The 12,868-nt window shown below is 45.2% G+C and overlaps 2 protein-coding genes and 1 long non-coding RNA gene across 9 annotated transcripts in view; 2 read left to right on the top strand and 1 right to left on the bottom strand.

The window, feature by feature from the left end:
* actr3b (actin related protein 3B) overlaps positions 1–668 on the top strand; it is a 10,231-nt gene extending 9,563 nt beyond the window's left edge. For both annotated transcript variants that reach the window (XM_060044776.1, XM_060044777.1), the window contains one exon: positions 1–668. This exon is cut by the window's left edge and continues 1,396 nt beyond it. The gene's annotated coding sequence lies outside the window, so the exon portion shown is untranslated.
* Positions 669–873: 205 nt separating this feature from the next.
* On the top strand, positions 874–10,244 carry LOC132452261 (uncharacterized). Of its 6 annotated transcripts, none has more exons than XR_009524279.1 (6): positions 874–1,033; positions 1,304–2,553; positions 3,742–4,956; positions 6,638–7,780; positions 8,218–10,158; positions 10,193–10,244. XR_009524279.1 is itself a non-coding variant. In XM_060044773.1 (6 exons), exons 2-6 carry the CDS (start codon positions 1,470–1,472, stop codon positions 10,083–10,085), a joined length of 5,220 nt encoding a protein of 1,739 aa, XP_059900756.1. In that variant the 5' UTR covers positions 874–1,033; positions 1,304–1,469; the 3' UTR covers positions 10,086–10,244. The 6 variants fall into 6 exon arrangements, 5 of the variants coding, with proteins under 5 accessions (XP_059900756.1, XP_059900754.1, XP_059900757.1 ...); XM_060044773.1 differs by having other exon boundaries at positions 6,638–7,299; positions 7,390–7,780; positions 8,218–10,244; XM_060044774.1 differs by having other exon boundaries at positions 876–1,033; positions 6,638–7,479; positions 7,726–7,780; positions 8,218–10,244.
* LOC132452266 (uncharacterized) lies at positions 9,909–10,433 on the bottom strand. The gene is made up of 2 exons (XR_009524283.1): positions 10,193–10,433; positions 9,909–10,158 (listed from the first exon to the last, which is right to left on the bottom strand). It is a non-coding gene; the product is annotated as an uncharacterized LOC132452266 (long non-coding RNA).
* Positions 10,434–12,868: the final 2,435 nt, after the last annotated feature.

Here is a 12,868-nt window from a genome sequence, read left to right as displayed (position 1 = left end):
TGTAAAATAATTGTTAATGTGCAGATGTATACTGTAGGCTTACAGAATGCACTGAGGCATTCAACTTGACCATGAACAGGCCAAAACCACCAAACACTAAACCGTCCTTCCTTAATTATAATTAGCTCATGAGTGTAAAGACCTTAAATTGTTTTTGAGGTCCAAATTATTCAGGAACACTGGTGTCCTTTTGCAAAGATACACAACGTATTATATCTGGAACCTAAAGAAATGAAATGGCTAACTATCCCACTCTTAATTTTAAATTAGATAATGAATAGCAACAATATACTAATCTTTAGCCAAATCTGTCTTTGACAAGATGACAAATTAAGGTAAAATGGCATTAAACAGCTCCTGGATTTGGCATATGGAAAGGTTTGGGCTTGGTTTAATTATTCAACTTTCATCTCTTTATGCGCTTATTAAATCGTTTATATTAGCCACCCACAGAGAATATAAATAAATATATTTAATTTTATTAAGTCCACACAATAGTTGGTCATCTATAATAAAGGTTGTGTTGACAATTCATTATATAGTAGGCCTATGCATGGAAAACCGAATGTAATAAAGACTGCATTTGATAAACTGTTTTTGATGACAAATGACACTGAACTGAGCCAGATGTACGAGAAAGAATTTGAATAAAGACACAGCACCTTCAACATTTTTTTTGTTATTTTATTGAGTGGCTTATTTTTTGTAATTTAATGTAATTTTGTCAAGGAAGTTACTCAGGAAAATTGTAAGTCAACTCTCTTCCAATGGCTTCCAGTATGAATAATAAACTACAAAAAACTCAGAATAATTAAAACCTTACCATTTGAAAGTGGTCCTTATGTTGATGCTAATTTGTTATTCGACCTTTATTGTGAAATGCAAGGTTCACCGACCGGAAGTGTGTGTTCGCTCACTGCTCCGTTAGATACGTTGTCTTTTGCCCGGTTTTAACCACAAAATATTAGTAAAATAGCATAGCATTTCGCATATTTTGACCTCATGAAACCCACCGGAGGAAGAGATACATCAGGTAATATAGATGTGTCATTATATGTGCTCGGCAGCATGACTTGGTTCGGCGGAATTGTACATGTTATAACAGTTTAGCCAAATTGTTAAAAGAACAACAACGATCAATACCCCATGGGAAGCATGTAGGAACGATAACGAGAGAGTGAGTTACATGATACCGTGTCCCAAAGTGGTTACCAAATGAAATTTAGTTATTTTATCACTCTAGCTGGATGGATTCAATGACTATTGTTGCTGACTGGTTTAGCCTGTTCATCTTTTTTTTCAGCATAGGGAGAAAGAAACGAGAAGGTCCTTTTCCCACAGTTCCGGTCACTGAATTATCTCCCAGGATTACCGACAACTTTTTCCTCTCCTCAAGGTGTTGAAGCTTCACGTCCATTAAAGACATACACATTAATCATGTGCATGTGACTATTTTTCATTTTGGAAAAATGTCTTTAAAACGTGATTTGAAATCCCTTGGTTTTGATCCGTCTCACAAAAATTGTTTAGCCGGAGAGGAATTAACCAAGATGTATTTGAAGCAGCGCAGATCAGTCCTGGAGAAAGCACAGCATGAAGAATCACCTTTTCCACGTCTTGAAGAAATGTCAAAACCAGAGGCATATGTCGTGGAGAATAACGACAAGCTTACCATACAGTGTCATTTTTGTGGCAACCACATGGCCATGGCAACACTTCCTCCTCCTTTCCAACTCTTCTTGCCTAGTGAAGGAAGAGAAGCAAAGTCAGTGGAGAGCAGAGATGCCGCTGTCCAAGTGGATCTGCCGCCTACAACGATGCTAATGTTAAAGACCAGTAACAAGGAACACGACTCGGCCGGCCGCAGTCCTCATGGGAACACCACAACCGGGTGCACCACGGCCGGAACCGCCACGGCGTGGTACAGCACTGTCGGGGGCCCCGCGGCTGGGTACCCCATGGCCGGGTGCCCGCCAGCCTTTCTGATGGACCCCAGCCCATCTTCCAACTCATCTCTGTCCCCACCTGGATGGAACACCTCTGCTGGGACCACTGTTGGGTCCCAATGGAACACGTCGTCGCTAAATGAATCGGTGACCAAGCAGCACCAGGAGGCCAAACTGCCCCCAGTCGACCCAGTCCGATCCACTACTCCCATCTGCATCTCCTCCTCTTCCTCCTCGGCTTCCTCCAGCCCCTCCTCATCGCCCCGCCCCCACTCCTCGTCCACGTTCCTCCCAGTCACTCTTCCCAACCTCTATACTTCCCTGACGCAAACCAAGAAGGCCCTGCCGCGACTAAAGAGGATCCTGCCCAAACCCAGAACTGGCCTGCAAAGCCCCGGGCCCCCAACCCTGAGCCCCCAATCCTGCACCTCTCTGGGCCTCCGAGCACCTCCCTCTCCCCTGTTTTCCTCCCCCCCCAGGACCAGCAGCCTTGACTTGGAGGAGGGGGCGGACCTCACCCCTCCTGGCCTCATAGCTCCTCTAAGTCCGCGGCTAGCAGAGGAGGAGGAGAACGAGGAGGAGAGCCAAGCGAAAGAGGCTGTCGCGGGTGAGTTTAGTTTGAAGTAATGCAGTGATACCTGGTTAAAAGATGTGTTTCTTCTAAATGCAACCAGCTCCAATCTTTCAACAAAAACATATGTTAAAGGACAATCCCGGTGTAAAATGCATCTGGGATGTTTAATATGATAATATGAACGAGTTGGAATGCTAGTTTGGGAGCAAAAAACGCGTATGGACGCATTAAGGGTTGGTTGTTTTTAGCCGATTCTACCAAAACGCTATAAACTTGGAACGATGGGGGCATGTGTTTATGGTAAAAACTAAATCGCTACTTTAAACCACTTCAAAGGCTAGAAGTAGCCCGACACATCTTTGGCAGTATAATAAGGGTCTTAACATATAAAACGACATTGATAACTTTGTAAGTGTACAGATTGTTTATTAAAAAGGACATTTTATTCACACAATACCATCAGTAGATCACCCCTCGACGCCATCTTGTTTTTAAGACTCGAAAGGTGGATTGACGAACACAGAGATTGTGACATCCGTCAGCAACACGCAAGCTCTGTGTTGGCCAATCTTCTCGAGTAGAGTCTTAAGAACAGGAAGGCGTCGACGGGTGAACTACTGATGGTATTGTGTGTGTATAAAACGTCCTTTTTAATAAACAATCTGTACACTTACAAAGTTATCAATGCCTTGTTTTATGTTAAGACGCTTATTATACTTCCAAAGAAGTGTCGGGCTACATCTAGCCTTTTAAGTGGTTTAAAGTAGCGATTTAGTTTTTACCATAACAAATACCCCCATCGTTCCAAGTTTATAGCGTTTTGGTAGAATCGGCTAAAAACAACCAACTTTTGCTCCCAAACGAACATTCCAACTCATTATCATATTAAACATCCCAGATCCATTTTACACCAGAATTGTCATTTTTAAAGTTTAGTTTAGTATTCTGCATTTTACATAGATTTAACTCGACATAATACTGAGACATAATACTGAAATTATTGAATGGATATAAATAAAGTGAGTGTTATATTATTTCCTTCATCATTAATTCAATTTGTTTACATATTTTTGGGGCACGATTTTGGGCATTGTTCTCCTATGCCAATGTCGTTTGATTCTGTCTGTTGGATCTGTAAGAGTATCACATATTTCTAAGCACATTGTCTCTCTGTCTCCCTGTGTCTCTGCGTGTGTCTCTGTGTGTGTGCTCTCTCCCCAGGAGGGACGAGGGGAGCGCCACACGAGTGTTCCGTTTGTCTCCGGGACATGAAGACCAAGCAGCGGCTGATGGTCCACTTCAGGGTCCACACGGGAGAGAGGCCCTTCAGGTGCGAGTTATGCAGCTGTGCCTTCGCACAGGTGGGAAACCTCCAATGTCACGTGAAAAGCAAGCATCCGCTGGCGATCCCAGAACCCGGTGGTGGCCGCATGCGCCGGAAATCCTCCAAAAAGGTTGCCATGGCGTGCGACGGCACTCTTAGCCCCCCCAAGGCAGCAGAGGTCAACGCTTCTGTTGGTTTCCAGGGAGCCAACAAAGCTCTGAGCGATTCTAGGAACGCTAGCAATGCTCCTGCTGAATCCAGGCTAGCGGCTTCTGGAAACCTCGACATTGACCGCACTGCGGGCATTGAATTGACTAACGTGGCGACCATTGCTAATGACGTTGTTGGTCGTGAACCCTCCAGTTTCCCAACTGACTTCCCAAGGAGTAGGGACTTCAGTGCTTGGGACGTCCACAACGCCATGGAGCTCAACCCAGTCATGGAGGTCGATGATGCCAAGGGAAAGGGCCTGGAGGAGGCGGTGGGTCCTGGCTGTCCTCCTGGACTCATAGCTCCTCTTAGTCCGCAGCTAGCAGAGGAGGAGGCGGTGGGTCCTGGCTGTCCTCCTGGACTCATAGCTCCTCTTAGTCCGCAGCTAGCAGAGGAGGAGGGGGTGGGTCCTGGCTGTCCTCCTGGACTCATAGCTCCTCTTAGTCCGCAGCTAGCAGAGGAGGAGGGGGTGGGTCCTGGCTGTCCTCCTGGACTCATAGCTCCTCTTAGTCCGCAGCTAGCAGAGGAGGAGGGGGTGGGTCCTGGCTGTCCTCCTGGACTCATAGCTCCTCTTAGTCCGCAGCTAGCAGAGGAGGAGGGGGTGGGTCCTGGCTGTCCTCCTGGACTCATAGCTCCTCTTAGTCCGCAGCTAGCAGAGGAGGAGGGGGTGGGTCCTGGCTGTCCTCCTGGACTCATAGCTCCTCTTAGTCCGCAGCTAGCAGAGGAGGAGGGGGTGGGTCCTGGCTGTCCTCCTGGACTCATAGCTCCTCTTAGTCCGCAGCTAGCAGAGGAGGAGGGGGAGGGTCCTGGCTGTCCTCCTGGACTCATAGCTCCTCTTAGTCCCCAGCTAGCAGAGGAGGAGGCGGTCGAGGAGGAGGGCCGAGGAAATAAGGCGATCGCTGGTGAGTTTAGTTTGGAATAATCATGTATTATTGGTGGTGTAGTCGATTGGAGTGAAGTATTTGGTTATGTCATTGATGTCGGTTTAATGTGATCGCATTTTTGGCTGATTGAACCTAAATGTGTTTTTGAGGTTCAATCATCTTTTTCCAAAATTATGATTTTGTCCAATTCAATGAATAAACTCACCAACTTTGGAGACCGAAGTGTAGAAGTCCCTATGGTTTGGATTTGTAAGGCATTGAAAAAATAAATGTTACAATAGATTTAACTCATATTAAAGGCAATGATTAAGTGGAAGGAAATAAACAGTTAGGGCCCTATCTTACATCCGGCACAATTGACTTAATCACTGGCGCATGTGTCGTTACTAGTTTGCAACTGGCGCAGAGCGTTCTTTTCCCCCCTGTGCCACGCGTCGGTAAATTAGGGAATTTACGCCCCAAGGGGCGGTTCGGCGAAAGGGGCGGGCGTGTTCTGGAGCAAACGTTCCCTGGTGCTATTTTGCAGTTTCAGAAATCACTTGCGCCACAAACCAGGGAATACCTGGTTTAAAGTCAGTGGTGCGTTGTTCAGATGCTATTTTAATGGCGCATGCATAATGTTGCTTGTGCACCTCGCGCATAGGCCTACACGTTGCTTCCCTCATCTACCTAGCCACACATTCTTGGTAAATTATTTGGGCAAGAACAGCTGATACAGCGGTAATAAGTTGTACTTTTAAATCAATGCATCTGCAAACACCGTACAGCAAACACATATTTTTTTGACACAGACATCGTGTACATGCCCATAACTTTTAGGATTTATTGTATTTGATTGTGAGAAAACATTGTTTACCGCAAGTGAGTGTTAAAAAGAATGAATGAATGCGGGTGCGCACGTGTGTATCTGTAAAATAATTGATGAATGTGGGCACGCGTATGTGCGTCAATCTGTTTAAACACACGCAAACTAAACACGTAACGCATAATACAGTCCATGGCAATGTATATTAACGGGGCGACACCTGCATATTAGGAACACAAGTCGATAACGATAATGCATTCAATACTGATAAGGAACAATGTTTATAATGTATTGCGTATATCATTAAATAGAACCACAGTTACCGCATATCATATGTTATATCATATAAGTTTTCTTTGCCGCCATTTATTTGAGGACTCTGAAGTTGTGGAAGAAAACCTTATTCCGTGTGTGAATTGGGCCATATTATTTGGCCATAAACTGAGCCATTTGAAGTTTGAAATTCATGTGTATCTGTCTCATCGCAGACTGAAGACGCGCTGTAAAAATATCAACTCGTCAGATTCAAATGCACTCATGGCCCTTAAAGGGGATGGGAGCTGGCACTCTCATTGGTTTATTGCACGTTACGCCCAAACCACACCTACGGGTAATTAGGCTACTTTAGACTAACCCTTTTTAGATTTGCGGCAGGCGCAAGAGTAATTTTCGCGCCGGTAAAATAGTGACTTCGCCATAGAACCGCCCACAAAGCTACTTGCGCTTCGCGCTTCTCACTTGCGTTTCAGACCGTTAAAATAGGGCCTTTAATGTAAATGATTTCTTTCACCTCATTGCATTAGGGTGTTGGGTCTAAGAGCGTCACATATTTCTAATCATATATTCTCATATCCTGTCTCTGTGTGTGTCTCCTTCTGTGTGTTCTCTCTCCAGGAGTGACGACTGGACGGCCCTTTGAGTGTTCCGTTTGTCACATTGACATGAAGACCGAGCAGCATCTCCAGATCCACTCAAAACTCCACACCGGCTACTGGTGTGAGTTATGCAGGATTTCCTATAAATCGGGGAAAACCCTTCGCTTTCACATGAAGCGGAAGCATCCGCTGGCGATCCCAGAACCCAGTGGTGGCCACGTGCCCTGCAAATTCTCAAAAAAGGTTGCCATGGCGGTCGGTAGCGCTCTTAGCCCTCCCAAGGCAGCAGAGGTAAACGCTTCTGTTGGTTCCCAGGGAGTGAACAAAGCTCTGACTGATTCTAGGAAAGCTAGAGATGCTCCTGCTGATTCTAAGCTAGCTGGGAACGACAACATTCATATTGACTGCGCTGCGATCATTGGAGAGACTACCGGGGCTAACATTGCTAATGACGTTGTTGGTCATGAACCCTCCAGTTTTCCAACTGATAGAGCGTTGAGTAGGGACTTTAGTGCTGGGGACGTCCACAACGCCATGGAGCTCAATGTCATGGAGGTAAACCCCGACGTGGTGGTCAAGCCCAACGTGGAGGTCAACCCCATCCCAGAGGTCAACCCCATCCTGGAGGTAAACCCCGACGTGGTGGTCAAGCCCAACGTGGAGGTCAACCCCATCCCAAAGGTCAACCCCAACTTGGTGATCAACCCCAACTTGGTGGTCAAGCCCAACGTGGAGGTCAACCCCATCCCAGAGGTCACCCCCACCCCGGAGGTCAATCCCAACATGGAGGTCAACCCCAACGTGGAGGACAATGACGTTGAAGGGGTCAATGATGCCAAGAGAAAGAGCCTGGAGGAGGCGGTGGGTCCTGGCTGTCCTCCTGGACTCATAGCTCTTCTTAGTCCCCAGCTAGCAGAGGAGGAGGCGGTGGGTCCTGGCTGTCCTCCTGGACTCATAGCTCCTCTTAGTCCGCAGCTAGCAGAGGAGGAGGCGGTGGGTCCTGGCTGTCCCCCTGGACTCATAGCTCCTCTTAGTCCGCAGCTAGCAGAGGAGGAGGCGGTGGGTCCTGGCTGTCCTCCTGGACTCATAGCTCCTCTTAGTCCGCAGCTAGCAGAGGAGGAGGTGGTCGAGGAGGAGGGCCGAGGAAGTAAGGAGATGGCTGGTGAGTTTAGTTTGGAATATGTATTATTGGTGGTGTAGTCGATTGGAGTGAAGTATTTGGTTAGGTTTGGTTTTTGGCTGATTTAACCTAAATGTGTTTTTGAATGCTACCAGCTACATTTGTTTCCAAATGTATGCTTTTGTCCCATTAAATTAATCAACTCGAAAACTTCGGATGGAGAAGTGTGCTACTCCGTCGGGTTTGGATTTTTAAGGCATTGAAAATGTTTCGGAAAATGCATTTTACAATAGATTTAACTAGGACTTCCTGAGACATATTACAGCAATGATTAAGTGGAAATGAATAAACACTTAATGTAAATGTTCCTTCCCCTTCATTGCATTAGTGTGTTGGGTCTCAGAGTTGTACATCATTCTAAGCATATATTCTCATATTCTGTCTCTGTGTGTGTCACATTCTGTGTGTTCTCTCTCCAGGAGTGAGGACGGGACCGCCCTTTGAGTGTTCTGTTTGTCACATGGACATGAAGACCAATCAGCTGCTCCAGATCCACTTAATAGTCCACACGGGGCGCCACAGGTGTCAGTTATGTGGCATTGCCTACATAACGGTGGGATCCCTTACGAATCACATGAGGCTGAAGCATCCGTCCATTTCGAGTTTCCCCACGGCAGCAGACGCTTATGTTGGTTTCCAGGAAGCCACCAAATCTCAGACTGATTCTAAGCAAGCTAGCTCCGGAGAGGCTAATGTTTCTAACATTGACAACACTGCTAGCTCCGGAGAGGCTAATGTTTCTAACATTGACAGCACTGCTAGCTCCGGAGAGGCTAATGTTTCTAACATTGACAGCACCGTTAGCTCCAGAGAGGATAATATTTCTGACATTGACAGCACCACGAGTTCGAGAGAGGCTATTGTTTCTAACATTGACAGCACCACTAGCTTCGGAGAGGCTAATGTTTCTAACATTGACAGCACCACTAGCTTCGGAGAGGCTAATGTTTCTAACATTGACAGCACTGCGAGCTCCGGAGAGGCTAACATTGCAAACGGTTCTGCCTTTGGTTTCAAGGAAGCTAGCAAAGCTCCTACTTATTATAAGCATGCTGGTTACGACATTGGCATTGACAGCGTTGTTGAAGAGGTCAACGGCATTATGGAGGTCAACCCGATCACGGAAGTCAATGATATCAAGGGGGAGTTCAAAGACATCACAGAGGTCAATGACGTCTCTGAACTCAATGTTGTCAGGGAGGCTTCCAATAATGTTAAGACGAAGGTCTATGGTGTCATGGAGCTCAATCATATGGAGGACACAAACGCTGTGGTTGGCAGTGATATCACAGTTCTCACCAGGAGAACCCGGAGAGACCATCGGGAGCAGAGGAAAGACTTCTTCTGTCTTGAGTGTTTAGAGTGTTTCCGCATGGAGGAAGATCTCATGAAACACGAATACGAGAAGCACCCGCATGGGGAACAACCCGAAAGCAACGACGACAACAGTAGAAGCCCGGAGCCGTTTGTTCACCAACTGAGGTGGAGCTCTGAAGAAAACCTCTTGGCGCTTAGCACAGACTCGGAGCCAATGAACTCTGGCGAAGTCGAGACGAAACAGACATTGCGGCAGGGTCGAAAGAGGAAAGCTAGTTCCCCCAGACTTTCCGAAATCCCAGTGGAAAGGGCGACGGGGAAACGTAAAGTAAAAAAGAGAGTGCCAAAGAGTTACACAGGCTCTGGAGCCAGGGGCGGAATGGATGCTCCCAAGCCTGCGTTTGGAGAGATCCATATTCAGGGCATACCCCAGAAGGTTCCGCAACCCGTGGAGAAATACTTTACATGTGTCAGAATGAGTGCACGGAGCTGGCCCTGCAAAACTGCACTGCAAAACTCAACAGATACACAAGGAACACCGACGGATACAACAGCTGGCCAGACAGAAACACCAGGCAGGCAGACACACACACCAGACACATTGGCCAGACGGATAGACCAACCAGACAGACAGATGGACACACCAAACAGACAGACGGACACACTGGCCAAACGCACGTGCACAATGACCGACAACCAAGGCAGACAGACAAACACACAGCCAGTGAATGACGGTGACGGTGAAACCAGTAAAGAGTACCCGGTTGGAGTGGAAGCCAGCAGAGAAGAGAGACACACTGGAACAGAGAGACAGGAAACAGGCTCTACGTCTGAAGCCCCAGAAAGAGTCAACACGCTGGACGGAAATATGCCAGGCTTCCTAAAGCCCTGCTCCGTCAAGCTCTTCTGTTTGCCACAGCATACTCTAGAGGCGCATCGCATTAAGGGATTGAAAGGAACTCTATTCTAGAAGCTTCTTATCTGCCAAGGTCTTTGTTGCGGTTCCGGGGGCATGCTAAGAAACTGCACATTTCTGAATTTACCTGCTGGATTTCTAAGAAACATTTCTGAATTTACCTGCTGGATATCTATGTGAAATTCAAGTACATTGACACTTTTTAATTACTTATATACTTTTTACTTTTTATGTATTAATTTAATGAAAGTAGACGGTTGTATCAACTTCCTATCTATTGTTTCCCTGGGGCCTTGGAGTTCACAGGCCATTCATTTTTGACAGTGTTGTTAAAAGTATTGTTTCAGACATAGTTTAACATGAAACATAGTGTTGTCCAATAGTTTTTAATGGCTGACATTAAACTCCCATTGTCATAGAGTGGCGAAGTCACGCCCCTTCCGGTAGAGCTCATGGGACCTATGAGATCGAAAAATATGAATGGGTGTCAATGGAGAGAAAATAATTATTTTCTGGTCCCAGTCTTTATATGCAAAAAAATTTAGTTTTCTTTGCATGAAAAATTATCATTTAAATCCACAAACAACATATGTGTAATCCAGGGCATATAAAGACTGGGACCAGAAAATAATTATTTTCTCTCCATTGACACCCATTCATATTTTTCGATCGCATAGGTCCCATGAGCTCTACCGGAAGGGGCGTGACTTCGCCACGTGGTGCCTTGTTGTAAAAAAAGAAAAGAAAAAAAGAATGTTTGTCTCGCTCTCTCGCATGGAAATAATTCAAATTTTATTGACAACGAAACTCAGAATAAAAAGTTTATTGAAATATACAGTTTATTGTAATAAACTGACATTTGTCAATGTTAGTCAACTTAAAACCTATCTCTTCAGGACCACCTACAACATTTGACAAATCGTCCTCCGCCATCTTCCACTCTCTCCTGCTCTCTTAAAGGCACCCAGTGCAACTTTCGAGGCTTAAAAATAAACATTCAATTTCTAGTCTTTTTTACACGTAGTAAGTTTCAATAACTCCATACCATTACATACCGACATTTAAGCAGCAAAGATGAGACGTCGTTGTGTGGTGAGAACTGATACAAAATCGATAACAACAATGCCGCCATTTTCTTTATTTTTTGTAACCTACAATAAATAAAGCAGGCTTCCAGTCAATGGAAAAATGGCTTCTCCCCACCGGCGATTGTTGTTTACGATTTTCTATCAGTTCTCACCACACAACGACGTCTCATCTTTGCTCCTTGAATGTCGATATGTAATGGTATGGAGTTATTGAAACTTACTACGTGTAAAAAAGACTAGAAATTGAATGTTTATTTTTCATTGAATGTTTACATAAAGTTGCACTGGGTGCCTTTAAAGGCACCCAGAAAATCGTAAACAACAACAATCGCCGGTGGGGAGAAGCCATTTTTCCATTGACTGGAAGCCTGCTTTATTTATTGTAGGTTACAAAAAATAAAGAAAATGGCGGCATTGTTGTTATCGATTTTGTATCAGTTCTCACCACACAACGACGTCTCATCTTTGCTGCTTAAATGTCGGTATGTAATGGTATGGAGTTATTGAAACTTACTACGTGTAAAAAAGACTAGAAATTGAATGTTTATTTTTAAGCCTCGAAAGTTGCACTGGGTGCCTTTAATGTGTTGCCTATTGTTTTGGTGGTATTTATTTTTTTCCCTTTTGTTTGATTGTCTATACTGTCTGTATGTATTCCTTTCTTATTTGTATAGCGTCTTTGAGTACTTAGAAAAGCGCTATAAAAATACGGATAAATTATTATCATTTGTATAATATAGAAGTAGTCTCAGAGAGACCACTCAATATGACAAGAGCACAAAGGTTGAAGCGCTGTTTGCACCGAACTATGTGCACACTCCTGTGTTGAAGCAGAGAAACGTCCTTGAGGGCACAGCTGCAGATAGGGATGCCACCGCTACTACTGCTACTATGGCAGAAGGGGAGCATTCAGTTCTTCGGCAAGAAAAGTAAGCAAGGGTCAAATTGTGATGGCTAGACGACCGTGTCAGAGCATCTCCAAAAGGAAGGTCATGCTGTCCCATGTCCAACGCCAAAACCATAGTGAGGCACGTGAGATTCAGAACTGGACCATGGAGCAATGGTAAAAAGTTACCTGGGGTCACTCCATACTGTCCACTGACGGCGCGACTGCATGGAATAAAGCATCTGTCCAACATGTGTCAATAACATAATATTTCTATGTGACACTGTAAACCCATAATCAAATGTCAATTCAATCCCAAGTGTGGAAAACCAAGCCACACTCCTCATCACAATCGTTGTCCGTTACTCTTGATGCTTTTCATGACAAATCAGGCATTAAAAAGGGGTTATGTTCAAGAACATTTTACGTGGGTGATTACAAACTGATTATCCAAGGTGTTCTCGGTCAGTCTTATTACCGTAACCCTATAAATACAGAGGTGAGCGCCGTGGTAATGCTACACCATATGGCACTTCTGGCGGACCATGCAAATGGCAGGATTCGGAGGGAGAGGGTCTTTAGGGACCATAACAATTCATTGGTAGGCTACATAAAAATATGTAACTTTATGTCAGACCACATCTTTTTTAATTCTGGGACTGCGCGCTCCGTGCTACTGACAGAGTTCACTGCTGCAGCAACATGTTGCCACTCACTCTGCTTTTTGTTGCTGGCGATCCCAATCCCGTGACCGAACAAAACTACTTTTCGGGCCGCCATCTCACCCTTAAGTGTCTCCACTTCGACCTCCGTGAAATTTCGCTTTTTTGCTTTTCTCAGTACCTCTGCCATTGTTTCCGATT

Source organism: Gadus macrocephalus, chromosome 23 (genome assembly GCF_031168955.1).
Source record: "Gadus macrocephalus chromosome 23, ASM3116895v1".
NCBI lineage: Eukaryota > Metazoa > Chordata > Actinopteri > Gadiformes > Gadidae > Gadus > Gadus macrocephalus.
This window is presented reverse-complemented; position numbering and strand designations above follow the sequence as displayed.